The sequence below is a fragment of the Mustela nivalis genome (assembly GCF_964662115.1).
Source record: "Mustela nivalis genome assembly, chromosome: 10".
NCBI lineage: Eukaryota > Metazoa > Chordata > Mammalia > Carnivora > Mustelidae > Mustela > Mustela nivalis.
This window is the reverse complement of record NC_139029.1, coordinates 10,174,610-10,189,731: the sequence shown is the minus strand read 5'-3', so window position 1 is coordinate 10,189,731 and position 15,122 is coordinate 10,174,610. Positions and strand designations below refer to the sequence as shown.

Here is a 15,122-nt window from a genome sequence, read left to right as displayed (position 1 = left end):
TCGGGAAGAATGGAGGACTCCTGTGGGACGTGAGGGGGTCTGCGAAGGCTGTCAGAGTCCGCTCCGGGCCCCGTGCTGGGTGCCACCGCAGGACTCTCAGTGCCTGGCTTCAGGAAAACACCCGAGAGCTAGAGGACAGAGTTCCCTGAAATGCTCAGGGAAGAAGGCAACCTCCCTTGTTCGGAAGCACCAGGACAGAAGTCGAGGGGAGAAGACCCCTCGTGATGGCTTAGGTTTCTGGGCTCGAAAGGTCGCAGCTGACATCTCATCGCATGCACGAAGCCCCTCATGGTCAAAGAGGAAAGGGCGACCGTGTCCTCGGTCCCCTCCTTCCCACAAGCGCTTACCCAGTGAACGTGTAGACCTCCAAAGCGAATTTCTGCAGGAGGCTGGTCTTGGTGGAATTGGACAGGATGAGGACCACGTTCATGTGGCCTGGCCTCAGGCGGACCAGGTTACTGGTGTAGGTTACATCCGTGAGCTCAGTTACCTCCACGAAGCCTTTTTTAGGAATCTTGCTGTGGAGAAATAGCAAGGAATTAAGACGGTCTCAGGATAGGGGAATGCCATTACTTTGAAAAGAAACAAGAGGAAGAAAATGCTACGTTCCAACCAGACTAGGGATGTCATTTAATGTTCTGGAGCCTGACACGTAGGCAGGATGGGGACGGTCCCCGCTTGGTGGTGCTGGGCCTACAGAGGGCCGTTCAGATGCTGCGGTGCGGCTGGCGGAGAAGTGGCTTTAGGACAGGGCGAAGGGGAGCTGCATGGTTACGGTGACACAGGCTTCCCTGCTTCTGGGTCATCTAGCAACTCGGACCTGCTTTGCTTCCTGTCCCCATTATCATGTTTGAGACTGAGGGCCTGGAGGCACGGAGTAGCATCAAAGTAGGTCCTGTGTCTAAAGGCCTCGGGGGTTTCAGTAAACACTACCCAGCAGCTGATTCTTCCCGAAATTCCCATCTCACACACGAGTGGGGGGACCCAGAGAGCCGACAGACACTAGGTACTCGAACACCGCGCTCTCGGACTGCGGCCTGTGGCTCTCCTGCCTGGCAGGGGTGGGTTTGGTGTCCTGTTCAGAGAAACCTGCTGTTTTCTTTGGTGAAGCTTGGCTCAGTCTTCCCGGCCTTCTCGTGGGCCTCCTCTTTGTCTGGAGGGTTGGATTCTCGCTCGTCGTTTGAGTCACTGAAGTAAGAAACAAGGAGTTTTAGGAAAGAAACAGTACACACGACCCCGAGGTTTGGGGCTCACCCTTGAGAAGTCGGGCTGGGAAGCCACGGAGCCATTTACCTGAAAGCCTGAACGATGACGGTGCCGAAGAGGATGAAGAGGGCAGAGAAGACCAGGGACAGGAGAGGCATCATTTCCCGCCTGAAACGGAGTTAACAAACTCTGCTCAGCCCCAGATGGGCTGCGGAGCTCTGCCCATGAATGATACTGGGTTTCTTTTCCGTGGCTCAGGAAAAAAAACCCCAAACCAAAAGGCTTTCATATCAATAAACACGTTATGGTTTCGTACAACTAAGGTTTTTCAGGCGGGGGGGTGAGTATGGGGGTGGGGAAAACGAGATTTTCCCTCACCATTTTAGTTCAGATTGCTTATTCTAAGAGTCTGATTATCTTGTCTCAATAGAATAAGGTGTGCGCTTCGTAAGTTCCGCAGAAGGAAGTGACAGGATTTATGCTGTGAACGTGGAAGAACATTCTGATATCGAGGGTGGTGACTAAAAAGTCTGTGGAAATGTTTCCCTTACTTTGATTATTATTTTTTTTTTTCCCCCCGGCCGGAATAATTCAGCCGTGGCCCAGAGGGGTGGAGGAGGAAGAAAATGTTGACCTTTCACGACGTTCCCTAGGACGTGCTCTAAAATTTTATGCACCCACAAACACTCCTCAAAGGCCTGCCATTTTTCAGGAGCTGTGCCAGGTGCCAGGAATCACAAACATGAATGAGATGCGGTTCTGCCCTTCAGGGGCTCACGGTATTATTGGCGTGGGAGAGCCCTTCCTTCTCTGGTTAACTCACTGACTGGCTTGTACATCTCTACACAGGCCTCCACGTGTGTTGGGCCCTGGGCTGGGCACCAGGGGTGCACCGATGTAGAGGACAGGCCCAGTGGTTAAGGGGCAATCAGCAAACACACACAACAAATAAGAGGGGGCAATCAGAAAATACGTATCCCTCTGCTTGCTGCTCTCTGTCAAATGAATAAATGAAATCTTTATTTATCTTTTTTTTTTTTTTTTAAGATTTTATTTATTTAACAGACAGAGATCACAAGTAAGCAGAGGGAGACAGAGAGAGGGGGGAAGCAGGCTCCCTGCTGAGCAGAGAGCCCGATGCGGGGCTTGATCCCAGGACTCTGGGATCATGACCTGAGCCAAAGGCAGAGGCTTTAGCCCACTGAGCCACCCAGGAGCCCCAAAGTCTTTATTTATCTTTAAAAAGACTTTATTTTAGTTTGACAGAGAGAGAGCACACTATCCAAGGGGAGTGGGAGCCAGATATGGGACTCAATCCCAGGACTCTGGGATCATGATGAGAGCCGAAGGCAGAGGCTTAATAACTGAGCCCCCCAGGTGCTCAGTTATTAAAAAAAAAAAAAGATAAAGGGAACAGTCGTTGAAAACATGTAAAGATTCTTCCACTTGCCTGTATTGAGTATACACTGGAATCAAAGAAAGACAGATTCAAGAGAAAAACAGTGGTTCTGCTATCGATGGAGAAAAAGAACTTTCATCTAGCAATACTCCTACCAGTTGTTGTGAAATATGCTGTCCCAGCAGTCTGAGATGTAGTCAGAAGCAGAGTAGACCCACCGGAGGAGAAAGATCTAAGGACAGAGAAAATGTGGGATGGTAAGGACTGAGCCCCCGAGCCTGGGGCAGAGAGGTCCTCACCCAACACAGCGTGCGGCCTGCCTCTGCTCTGACTCTGGGAGCCCTGCCCGGTGCCCCCTCTCCTGGGCTACATGCTTACAGGCGCAAGTTCATCCGTCAGGTCCGGGAGTACAGCTTCGGAGGACAGCAGAGCCGGGTCTCTGCGCAGCTGGTCGAGGTAGCCCAAGAGTGTGAACTTATCGCTCTCACTCCCTGTCCAGGGAGCCTCCAGCGTTTTATACACCACCCTTCCTCCCGTGGTGCGCCTCTCCAAGATAGACACCTAGGGGAAAAGGCCGGAAACCATTACAAGTCTTCAAGCTTGTTGGCTTTTTTTTTTCTCAAGGAGGATGGTAAAAAGGATCCAGTGAAGGCAGCGATAAGCTTGAACAGGAATATGGATGGGTATAAAGTACATGCACAAGATTTAAGTTCTTTCTGACAAAGGACACCATGTTTATGGTGACTTTCCAAAAAGTTTCTGCTGAAAGTTAAAGCTCTTTCTTATGAGTAGACTTTTTCCTGTAACTTCTGACTTAAAAGTGTAATAAGGAACTTTGAGTTTTTTAGAACGATTTTCCATTATTACCAAAACGATGACAAAGACAGGGAAGAATTTACTGCTTCTGTAGAGTGATGACAAAGGAGGGGAAGGGAAGAGAGATCAATTAAAATGAAGTGAGAGAGGCAGAAGGAGGGAGATTTTACTGCCTAAGGAAGCCTAAGGAAGATTTTACAAACTAGGTATTCTATTTTTTTTTTCCCAAGTAGTGGACGTGGACCCCAACACAGGGCTTGAACTCAAGACCCCGAGATCAAGAGTTGGACACTTAACCAACTGAGATACCCAGGTGTCCCTTACAAACTAGGTATTCTAAGACTATACCTGTCATGGGGAAAAAAAAATTATTGAAAAGAACTGATTGCTCTTGAACCTTTACTCATAAGAAACACGTTTTCTGGGAAGATCTAATGCTGAAAATCTAGGAGGTGAAATCACTAGGGTAAAAGATTGTTTCAAGAGTAGGCTTTCAAAACAGGTTCAGAGGTTTCTGGATTTCTTGCAATCTGTATTCAAAACTGTCAAAGAAGGGAGAAACAGAGGTCAGGTGCCACAAGTGTGTCAAGAGCTCAGACTACGAAGAGAATCCATGACTCACCGCTGATTTTCCTTGAAACATATCACTGTCTGGTAGTAAGGTGTTGGCAAACTCCTGCTGCCGATTGCTGTAGACGTGCACGAATCTCACTGTGTCTTGTGTGTTTGCCAAGGCAAAGGACAGGAAAGCCTCAAAGGGTTTACTCAGCTTGGTAGCCTCGGGGGTCAGTAAAACCACACAGTACCTGCACAACGACAGAAGAGAAGACTTTATAATCCATCTCCAAGGCTGAGGCTAGAACAAGAGAAGGTGAAGAAGAGGCTCGCTCGTTTTACAGAAGCGAATACATTTTACTAATGGACGCTGTACGTCAGAAGTCTCTAATGAGAGACGATTTCCAAGTCATCAGTGACCTGCTTCTCTTCTAGACTGGTGACAGCTTCCCCAAACCAAACGTTATCACACTTGGGAATTTCTTTTGTGGCAAAGGCCTCTGAATCCTTCCAGAAGCTGGCTGTTCAAGTGTCTCCACAACAGGCAGCGCTGGTCAGATCTGTCTCGGGCCATTAGCCGATTGCACAGGAACACGTCACCTCTCAGAGGTGAGCAAAGACCCGAACGGGCTGAGCTATATGGTGAAAAAGGGGTCAGGGCAGAGAGAACCTCAAGTGCAAAGACCCCTGGATGGGGAGAGACTGGACCCAGCACACAGTTCCAGGAAGACCACTGGCTGCTGTGTGGAGAACCGCCTGGACGGCACAAGAGGGGAAGAGAATGGAACGGAAGCAGAGACTGGCTGGGAGGCTAGCGTGGGGGTCTCCAGAGGTGGCGGTGGTAAAAAAGGTGAGAAGTGAACGGATCTGGGATTGTTTCTGAAAGCCGCGTACACAATCTTTGAGTCCATGAAATTCTTCTTTCTATCGAATTCAAGTCTTTCTTCTCCCTTAATCTTATAAAGGAATCAGAAATATCTGGAAACATAGGGAAGTTCTCCCATTTTAAACAATATTGGCGTTGTATTTTCAAACACGATGACTAGAATGTTTTCCTTCCTTCCATACCTAGACACGTTGCATGATGAAAAAGTCCTACATTTAAAGCCACTAACTGACTAATCTGAAAGGGGTCTAATAAATATTTCCTTTGTGTTTCTAGACTTTTTAGATACTCTGTATGAATAAGTATGCCTCAGCCTTCCCATTCCCAGCTAATTCTCTCAACATTTCCTCAGTGTCCTTCACTTTCCGAAAGTTAGTGTTTTCCCAGCCCCCTACCCTAGGCCTCCCAAGGCGCACTCTGCATGGAACCTTCTATTGGAAACAGCGACATGTTCGTATCCAGACTTCTTCAGAGGGACCCAGGCTCTCCCTGACAGCTGGCTAAAGTCTACTCACCCTTCTGGCCTTAGCTAAAGGGTTATGAATGAGGGAGATCTTCTCTGACGCCCCCTGGGGCCTGGCTGGCACCCTGGATACTTGTATACCCCACTACTAACATAAAGAGTTAAGTTCTGACATCACAGGCAGAGGTTTAACTGCCCGGTAGAGAAGTGTGACATGTCCCCTCTCCTGCGGCGACAAGCAGAGGCAGAGCCTGGCATCCTTACTTCCTCTGTCGGTGAGACCGCTTCACGGGGCAGAGCTCATGGAAGAACTTCTGGCTGGTGAGCCTGGCTGCCAGCAGATACTTGTTTTGGGTGATGAAGTCGTCGATGACCTGTTTCTTCATACCTCGGGCCTGCAGAAAAACCAAGAAATAGTTGATTTTTATACCCTTTTCGCACTGCAAATGGGCTTTACTCAAAGCTTAAAAAAAATGTGGCTGACCCATGATACTTTAACAGCGGTATATGGTGACAGATGGTAGCCACCCTCGTGGTGAGCACAGCATACAGAGAAGCTGAATCACTTTCTTGTGTGAAACTAATGTCACACTATATGTAAACTATACTCAAGGAAAAAAACTATTAAAAAAAAAAGAAAGACCTGGAAAAAGAACTGACCCGGGCTAAATTATACATCAAACAAGACAGAGCTGTGTGAGTAAATAAACACTGGTGATCTATTTCAACAGTTCAGGGCTGGAAACAACGACAGAGCTATTTCAGGTCAAGGGAAAATCAAGTGCCCTTTCCAGTGAAGTATTTTTTATATGGTTATATGCTGGCAGATTTAAAGAGCCCCCCCCCCCTTTTGTTTAATTTGACAGAGTTCACAAGCAGGCAGAGAGGCAGGCAGAGAGAGAGGAGGAAGCAGGCTCCCCGCTGAGCAGAGAGCCCAATGCGGGGCTCGATCCCAGGACCCTGAGATCATGACCTGAGCTGAAGGCAGAAGCTTTAACCCACTGAGCCACCCAGGCGCCCCTTTTAAAAAGATTTTTAAATAGGCTCCACATTCAATGTTTGGACTCATAGCCCTGAGACTCAGAGTCACACACTCTACCGACTCAGCCAGCCACGTGCCCCTAACAGGTCATTCTGAATTCCAGGCAAACGGATTTCGCTTTAAGATGGAGAACAAACTGAACAATTAAAAATAAACTCCAAAGTGACAAAGTATAAAAGGCAGACTATAAAACTATATCATGGCCACTTTGTTATCACTAATTTTTGTGCATTTTGGAGGACTGAAATGATACATCCAGCAGGTTGTCTGACCACAACCTAGAAATCCATATAAAATGTCAACAAGAATATCTATCTCTACATGTTAAGGAACACACTCAAATCACCTACTTATCTAAGAAGAGCCTACCAGATATTAGGAAAATACTCTGAATTTTTTAAGTAAGTATTTATTTATTTGAGAGAGAGAGAGGGAGAGACACAGAATGAGGGGGAGGGGCAGAGAAAGAGGGAGAGAGACTCTCAAGCAGACTCCCCACTCAGCGCGGAGCCCGATGCAGGCCTCAATCTCAGGACCCTGAGATCATGAGCTGAGCCAAAATCAAGAGTCGGACACTTAACCAACTGTGCCACCCAGATCCCCCGTGAATCTGAATGACTCAGCAAAGTACTGTTTATAAACCCTGGGGTGCAGATAAAGCCATACTTAGAGGGTAATGTTACAACAAATAAAACAGAAAAGAAATTAATGACCTAGATGCCCAATCAAGAAGTTAAAAAAAAAAAAAAAGGAACAGCAAAAAATATGAAAGGGAAAAGAAGGACATAATAAAGATAAAAACAGAGATCCACGGGGCGCCTGGATGGCTCAGTGGTTTAAAGCCTCTGCCTTCAGCTCAGGTCATGATCCCGGGGTCCTGGAACTGAGACCCGCATTAGGCTCTCTGCTCAGCAGGAAGCCTGCTTCCTCCTCTCCCTCTGCCTGCCTCTCTGCCTACTTGGGATCTGTCAAATAAATAAATAAAATCTTAAAAAAAAAATAGAGATCCACAAAGCAAAACAAACATAGAAAAAGGAAAAGAAGTAAAGAATTAACAAAGCCAAAGCTGGTTCTTTGGAAGAGCTAATAAAATGGACAAACCTCTGGTAAAACCCATCACGCAAATGAGGAAGCACAAAAAAGCACTACTGGGCGCCTGGGTGGCTCAGTGGGTTAGGCCGCTGCCTTCGGCTCGGGTCATGATCTCAGGGTCCTGGGATCGAGTCCCGCATCAGGCTCTCTGCTCGGCGGGGAGCCTGCTTCCCTCTCTCTCTCTCTCTCTCTGCCTGCCTCTCCATCTACTTGTGATTTCTCTCTGTCAAATAAATAAAATCTTTAAAAAAAAAAAACACTACTAAGGGTGACAAGGAGGAATCACCAGCTATGTTGTAAAAGTTAAAAGAAAAAGTGACTTAAATTCAAAAATTTAGAGGAGATAGAAAATTTTCTAGAAAAATACAGCAGTATCTGAAAAAATAGAAAGCTTAAATAGTTGCGTAACCGTTAAAGAAGGTGAACCGGCGGCAGTCAGAGATCCTTCCTTAAACACCAACTCAAGGCCCAGATGGTGTCACAGATGGCTTTGATGAAACTTTCAAGAGGACAATCCAATCTTACATAAAGTCTTCCTGAGAATAGAAAAAGGGACAACGCTCCCACCTCACTTCAGGAAGCAAAGCCTCACACAGGCATCAGGAGAAAGAAAAGTCAGAAGTCAACCTCATTTCTGAACACAAAGGCAAAAATCCTCAACAAAATATTAGCAAACTGAACCCAGCAATACGTTGAAAGCATAATACAAATCGTGATCTTGTTGGACTTATCTTGATGAACTCAGGTTTAACTTTAGAAAATGAATTAATGTATTTAGCACATTTTAGAAGAGGAAAGAATAAAGAAAGAAGAAAAATCAGGATAATCTCAATGGCTGGAAATGGAAATATCCATCTGATAAGCACTAATACCGTTCAGGTCAGCAGTAAATAGAAGGGAACTTCCGTGACCTGATGAGGGTGGCTACAGAAAGCCTTCTGCAAGCACCATCCTGGGGACATGGAGATCAAGAACAAGGATGCCCTCATCACTACATTTCCTTTTTTTTTTTTAAGATTCTATTTGTTGGTTGGTTGGTTGGTTGGTTGATTTATTTATTCGGGTGAGGGGAGAGAGAGAACGTGCATGCTCGCACATGATGGGGAAGGGGAGTAAAAGGAGAGGGGGAGAGAGACTCTCCAGCACACTCCCTGCCGAGCGTGGAGCCTGACACGGGGCTGCTTCCCAGGACCCTGGGATCATGACCTGAGCCAAAATCAAGAGTCAGATGCTCAACCGACTGAGCTACCCAGGCCCTCCCTCCATCACTACATTTCTTTCTTTCTCTCTCTCTTTCATTTTTTCTTTCTTTCAAGATTTTACTTATTTGAGAGAGAGAACGAGAGAGAGCACAGAGGGAGAGGCAGAGGGAGAGGCAGAACGAGAAGCAGACTCCCCCTGAGCACAGAGACTGATGCGGGGCTGGATCCCAGGCACCGGGGATGATGACCTGAGCCTAAGGCAGGCACCTTTTTTTTTTTTTTAAGAGATTTTATTTATTTATTTGACATACAGAGATCACAAGCAGGCAGAAAGAGAGGAGAAAGCAGGCTTTCAGAGGAGCAGAGAGCCGGATGTGGGGCTCGATCGCAGGACCCTGGGATCATGACCTGAGCTGAAGGCAGAGGCTTTAACCCACTGAGCCACCCAGGCGCCCCTACTACCTTTCTATTCCATGTCACACCAGAGGTCACCAATAAAGTAAGAGAAAGAAAGAAATAAGGGCTGAATAAAAAAGAAATAAAACTGCCATTAATCTCATATGATATGACTGTATATTTAAAAGCAAGCCCAAAAGATGGAACAGATAAATTATTTCAATCAGGAAGAGAGTTTAGCAAGGTTGTTGGACACAAAGTCAGTGTTTAAAAATCAGTTGTCTTGGGGTTCCTGGGTAGCTCAGTTGGTTGAGCATCTGACAATTGGTTTCAGCCCAGGCCATGATCTCAGGGTTGTAGGTTCCAGCCTGTAGGACTCTGTGCTCAGCCACAAGTCTGCTGGTGATTTCCTCCCTCTTCCCCTGCCCCTCCCCCCACTCATAAGCACACTCTAAAAATAAATCTTTAAAAAATCAATTGTATGGGGCGCCTGGGTGGCTCAGTGGGTTAAGCCTCTGCTTTCAGCTCAGGTCACAGTCTCAGGGTCCTGGGATCAAGACCCACATCGGGCTCTCTGCTCAGCAGGGAGCCTGCTTCCCTCTCTCTCTCTCTGCCTGCCTCTCTGTCTACTTGTGATCTTTGTCTGTCAAATAAAAAATAAAATAAAATAAATCCCTGTTACTGCCTCATCAAGGGCATTAAGCGGTAAGTTACAGGTTGTTTTTTTTTTTTTTTTTAAGACTGATTTATTTATTTGACAGAGATCACAAGTAGGCAGGGGGTGGGGGAAGCAGGCTCCCTGCTGAGCAGAGAGCCCGGTGTAGGGCTCGATCTCAGGACTCTTGAGACCCTGACCTGAGCTGAAAGCAGAGGCTTAAGCCACTGAGCCACCCAGGCATCCCTTTCTGTTTGTTTTTATGGTGAGTGCTTAGGAGTGAAAAACAGCTGCTTACTGGTGGTCTGGGTCCCATGCCTGGGTTTATGCACCGGGCTGTGACTTGGCTGGTGCACTGGGCTGCGCACAAGGCCGCACATGGGGCCGCGCTCTGGCAATTTCACCCACTATGGCTCTCGTACCATCAGCGTAAGTGTCAACACAGAGCAAAAGGACAAATTACATCTTTATGTTATTATGAAGACTGTTCTGATCTCACAGACTTTTCACCCTCACCCCAGGGGCTGTGAACCTGTGCAAACTGCTGTCCTAGAGAAACCCAGATAGACTGAGATAAACATGTTCATGGAAACATGGCTCCGAAAGCCCCCAAATGCCCATCGAGGGAAGAAAGAATCAAGAAATTAGCACGTGGCCATAAATCCCGCAGACCCAACACAACACATTCAGCAGCGCGCCACAAAACAAGTGGGACCGCCAGCGTCACCTACTATGTGACCTGCCATGGGGCGGCGCCGATTTCAGACCCACAGGAGCAAACTGGAAAAGCATCCATTGTGCCAGTGATTTTTTTTTTAGAGAGCAAGAGAGCGAGCCTGTGTGTGTGCACAGGAGGACGGAGGCACAGAGGGCTACGGAGAATCTTCAACAGGCTCCACCCACGGCACCGAGATGGGTGCGGGGCTCGATCTCACAACCCTGAGATCATGACCTGAGGCGAAATCAAGAGTCAGAGGCTTAACCGACTGAGCCCCCCAGGCGCCCCTGTGCCAGTAATTCTGTAAATGTATCTGAGTTACAACTTCCCCCAAGGGACCAATGAATCATTCTCAAGAGGAAAAGCTATTCCTGAAAAGCAATTTCGGAAGTCTTCATAGATAAATCCTGAATTGAGAAGTTCTTTTCCTTTCTTCATTGCCGGCATGTTTTCTTCCTGACTCTCTCAGCTCCTCGGCGGCCACGGGGCAGGGCAATGCCTTTTTAACTGCCTGAGGTTGCCCAGAAATCTGTCCTTGGCCCCTCACCGGCTACCAATGCCAGGCAGATGGCTTCCCACTGGGGACTTCTGCCTCTCACCACTCGCTGAGGAGCTACAGACCTCCCTCCCCAGCCCACTAAGACCTGGATCCCTACACCCCACTGTCCGGGGGACACCATCCCTCAGACTTCCTGTAGGCCGCTCGAGTTCTGTACCTCCACAGCTGAATCCATTACCTTCTTCCAAACCTGCCCTTCTCTCCTCACTGGCCCCTTACCCCATCTGGTTCTGCCTCACGCCAGGTCCTTCCCGGAGTCCCAGCCTCAAGGGCCCTTGCCCTATGTTCACATCAGAGTGAGTCACCCAGGCTGGTGGATGGAAATTGCCTCCAGGCCTCTCTCCTCCGATGGAGTCGTGAGGACAGAGACTAACTCTGGATGTCAGAGCTCCTCTGTATTCCCTCCACAACAGGCAGGCAACAAAATGTTTAAGGAGTGAATGAAATAAGCGATTTTTTAGAACTTCTCATTCTAGCTTCCTTTAAGAAAGGATGAGTCAGAGGCTTCCTACTGCTTTAAAAAAAAATTATATGCATATATATATATATATGTATATACATATATATATATATATATATATATATATATCTGGCTGGCTCAGTTGGTAGAGTATGCTGACTCCTGATCTGAGGGTAGCAGGTTCAAGCCCCATGTTTGGTGTAGAGATTATGTGGAAAAAAAATTTTAGGAAAAAAAAAAAAACCAAAAAAAAAATTAAAAATAACATTAAAGAAATAAAGTAATACATGTCCACAAAAGGGATTTTTGAAAACCCAAGTATTAGGATAATATGTAATTTTGCCATCAAGAGATGCATTTATTTCCAGCTTTTTCCTACGTGCACGCACGCGCACGCACACGCACACACAGGTCACAAAATCGAGATCGGTGTTTAGGCGTGTCTAGAATTGACATCTACTGAGATCCTTCAGTCTGTGCTACGTCTACTTCAAGTTTCATTCTCTTACAGACCTCATCTAAGTGATTCTGTCTGCGTTATTAGTTCACTACTGTGGAACTCGGGTCTGAGATGACCAGGGAGAGGGTTCAGACCTGCTACAGACTTGTGCCTCAATTTTGTCTCCTGTTTGCCCCTTTCAACCTTATATGATGAAAACTGTCCCCATCAGTAAGTGTTCTAGAACTGCCGTTTTTTTTTTTTTTTTTAAGATTTTTTATTTATTTATCTGACAGAGATCACAAGTAGACAGAGAGGCAGGCAGAGAGAGAGGAAGAAGCAGGCTCCCCACTGAGCAGAGAGCCCGATACGAGGCTCGGTCCCAGGACCCCGGGATCATGACCTGAGCCGAAAGCAGAGGCTTTAACCCACTGAGCCACCCAGGCACCCCTAGAACTGCCGTTTTAATGGCTCAACGGCTATATAGTAGTCCGTTTGGTGTATACCAATAATTAGCCTACTGTTGGACACTTCTATTTTTCCCCCCAGTGAAACTGGTTACAAATGATAATGTCTCTATAATTTTGGCCTGAATTCCTTTTCCCTGAGGACAGATTCCTAAAAAGTAATCTCATCTCCCTTAGATCTTTACGGAAGCCGCCTCTTAGTGAGGCCCTTCTCGGTCATTCTGCTTTAAAATATGGGAACCTGCTCTCCCAACTCCCCACTCCCTTCTCCTGCTTTGTTTTTCCTCTTGGTGCTTCTCCCCTTACGACAGGCCACCATGGAGTAATGTTATGCCCATTTTCTGTCGTACCGCTAGAACAGGGGGTAGATCTTGGAACAAGGAATTGAGGTGACTTTGTTCAGGGCTTTGTCCCCAGCGCAGGGCAGTATTTGGCCCATACGAGGTACTCAGGAGTACTCTTTTGGCGAATGAATCCAGGCAATTGGCCTATTATCACCTAATTGCTTTTCTGAAAACTTCTGAAGCTTCCTCCAGCTCCGCAAAAGGCTGCCTGTTCAACTATCTTCTCTTTGAAAATCTTTAACAACGTGATGGGAGAAGAAAATGTTAAACTGGCTTTTCTTAGTCAGATTTAATTTTTAAAAGTGATTATTAGTCACCTGAGTCTCTTCTCAGAATTTTATTCATATTCTCAGCCTACCCTGCTTGGGAAATTTTATTAAAATTTTTTAAAATTGAGGTGAAATTCACATAACATAAAATTAACTATTTAAAATATCACTCCGTGGCATTTTGTACATTCACAGTGTTGTGTAACAATCACCTCTCTCTAGTCCCAAACATTTCCATCACCTCGAAAGAAAACTCTATACCCATTAAGCAATCACTTTTGGGAAGTTTTGTGTTGATCTCTTTGATTAGAAGAAGCTCATGAGAAATTAAAGATAATCTTTTTTAGATCGGTTGTAAGTATTTCCCTTAGCTTATTGTTTAACTTAAAATTTTTGAAGTATTTACATATAAATTTTAAACTTACACACAAATTAAGATTTTCCAACAAGATTTTCAGCCCTTATCTTTTTTATTTTTAAAGATTTCATTTATTTATTTGACAGAGAGACAGTGACAGAGGGAACACAAGCAGGGGGCGTGGGAGGGGGAGAAGCAGGCTCCCCGCTGAGCAGGGAGCCTGATGTGAGGCTCCATTCCAGGACCCTGGGACCACGGCCCGAGCCTAAGGACTGAGACACCCAGGTGCCCTGAACCCTTCTTTACCTTAAGATCAGATATTCACTTATATGTTCTCTGAGTTAGTTTACTATGGTTTTCTTTCATTCCTTTTTGTTGTTTTATATTTAATTTTTAAATTTATTTTTTATTTTTATTTATTTATTTATTTATTTATTTATTTATTTGACAGAGAGAAATCACAAGTAGACGGAGAGGCAGGCAGAGAGAGACAGTGGGAAGCAGGCTCCCTGCTGAGCAGAGAGCCCGATGCGGGACTCGATCCCAGGACCCTGAGATCATGACCTGAGCCGAAGGCAGTGGCCTAACCCACTGAGCCACCCAGGTGCCCCTTTAAATTTATTTTTGTAATTTATTTTAGAATAAGATTATTGATTCTCTGACAGGATCACTTTAGAGATAAAAGGTGATGACTTTCTTATTTTATTGAAAAAAGTTTTTTAAAGATTTTATTTATTCCTTTGACAGAGTGAGACAAAGCGAGAGAGGGAGCACAGCAGGGGAAGCGAGAGAGGGAGAAGCAGGCTCTCCACGGAGCAGGCAGCCCGACGCGGGGCTCGATCCCAGGACTCCAGAATCATGACCTGAGCCAAAGGCAGACGCTTAACGACGGAGCCACCCAGCGACCCCTAAAGATTTATTTTTAACTAATCTTTATACCTAATGTGGGTCTTAATCCTACAACCCCGAGACAGAGGAGAGTCACATGCTCTATGTCTAAGTCAACTGGGTGCCCCTCTTATTTATTTTACTTTTGTGGCAAAATGTACAATAAGAATGGACCATTTTAACCCTTTCCAAGTGCGTAATTCTGTGGCATTTAGTACATTCACACTGTTGCGAGCTGTCACAGCCATCCACCTTCCGAATCTTTTTATCTTCCCAAGTGGAAACTGTCTTCATGAAACACTAACTCCCCTATCTTCTTCCCTCAGCCTGGGGCACCAACACCATCTTATTTTCTGCCCAGAGATTATTTTTTGAGTAAAACAGACCCAAATTGGATAAAACCAAATTTGTTTTTAAATTTCATGCCTCTAAAGGAAGAAATGAAAAACGAATTTCTCCTTCTCACTGGCTCTGTTCAGTGTTGCTGTTTATTTCTAAGGCCCAAGACACAATGTGAGTGCGGCCGCAAGCCAGGGCGACTCCCACGTACCTGGATAACGTCTGCAGGCTTGTTTATGTGTTCTTTAAAGATCAAGATGGTGGGGGCATAGACGTTGACATTGTACTGTCTTGTCATCTCTTCGGCCCCTCTCAGACCGACGTGTACATATCCAAATGACAAATAATCTTTGTATGCAAAAGCAGTCAACTGTTTGGGTGTAAGAGAGAGGAAGAAACTAAATTGGTGGCAGGATCACACAAACCAAGACAGACCCATTCACACCACGGGTGGAGACGATTCCTAACTTGTTCAGCCCCACTCGGGCTGCTAGTGCCCTTGAAGGAATTCTAGAGCATTTCACGCCTGAAAACTGTACCCAGAAAGCTAAACACAGTGAATTTTATTT

General features: G+C 46.0%; 1 protein-coding gene across 3 annotated transcripts in view; it reads right to left on the bottom strand.

The window, feature by feature from the left end:
- The window catches only part of DNAJC16 (DnaJ heat shock protein family (Hsp40) member C16), a 36,161-nt gene that overhangs the window by 3,527 nt on the left and 17,512 nt on the right, over window positions 1–15,122 (bottom strand). For all 3 annotated transcript variants that reach the window (XM_082685454.1, XM_082685455.1, XM_082685456.1), the window contains 8 exons: window positions 14,765–14,923; window positions 5,590–5,720; window positions 4,044–4,227; window positions 2,984–3,166; window positions 2,761–2,837; window positions 1,294–1,374; window positions 1,090–1,188; window positions 348–518 (listed from right to left, as the gene is read on the bottom strand). In XM_082685454.1, coding sequence (XP_082541580.1) covers window positions 348–518; window positions 1,090–1,188; window positions 1,294–1,374; window positions 2,761–2,837; window positions 2,984–3,166; window positions 4,044–4,227; window positions 5,590–5,720; window positions 14,765–14,923 — 1,085 coding nt within the window. The remainder of the gene's footprint in view (window positions 1–347; window positions 519–1,089; window positions 1,189–1,293; window positions 1,375–2,760; window positions 2,838–2,983; window positions 3,167–4,043; window positions 4,228–5,589; window positions 5,721–14,764; window positions 14,924–15,122) is intronic.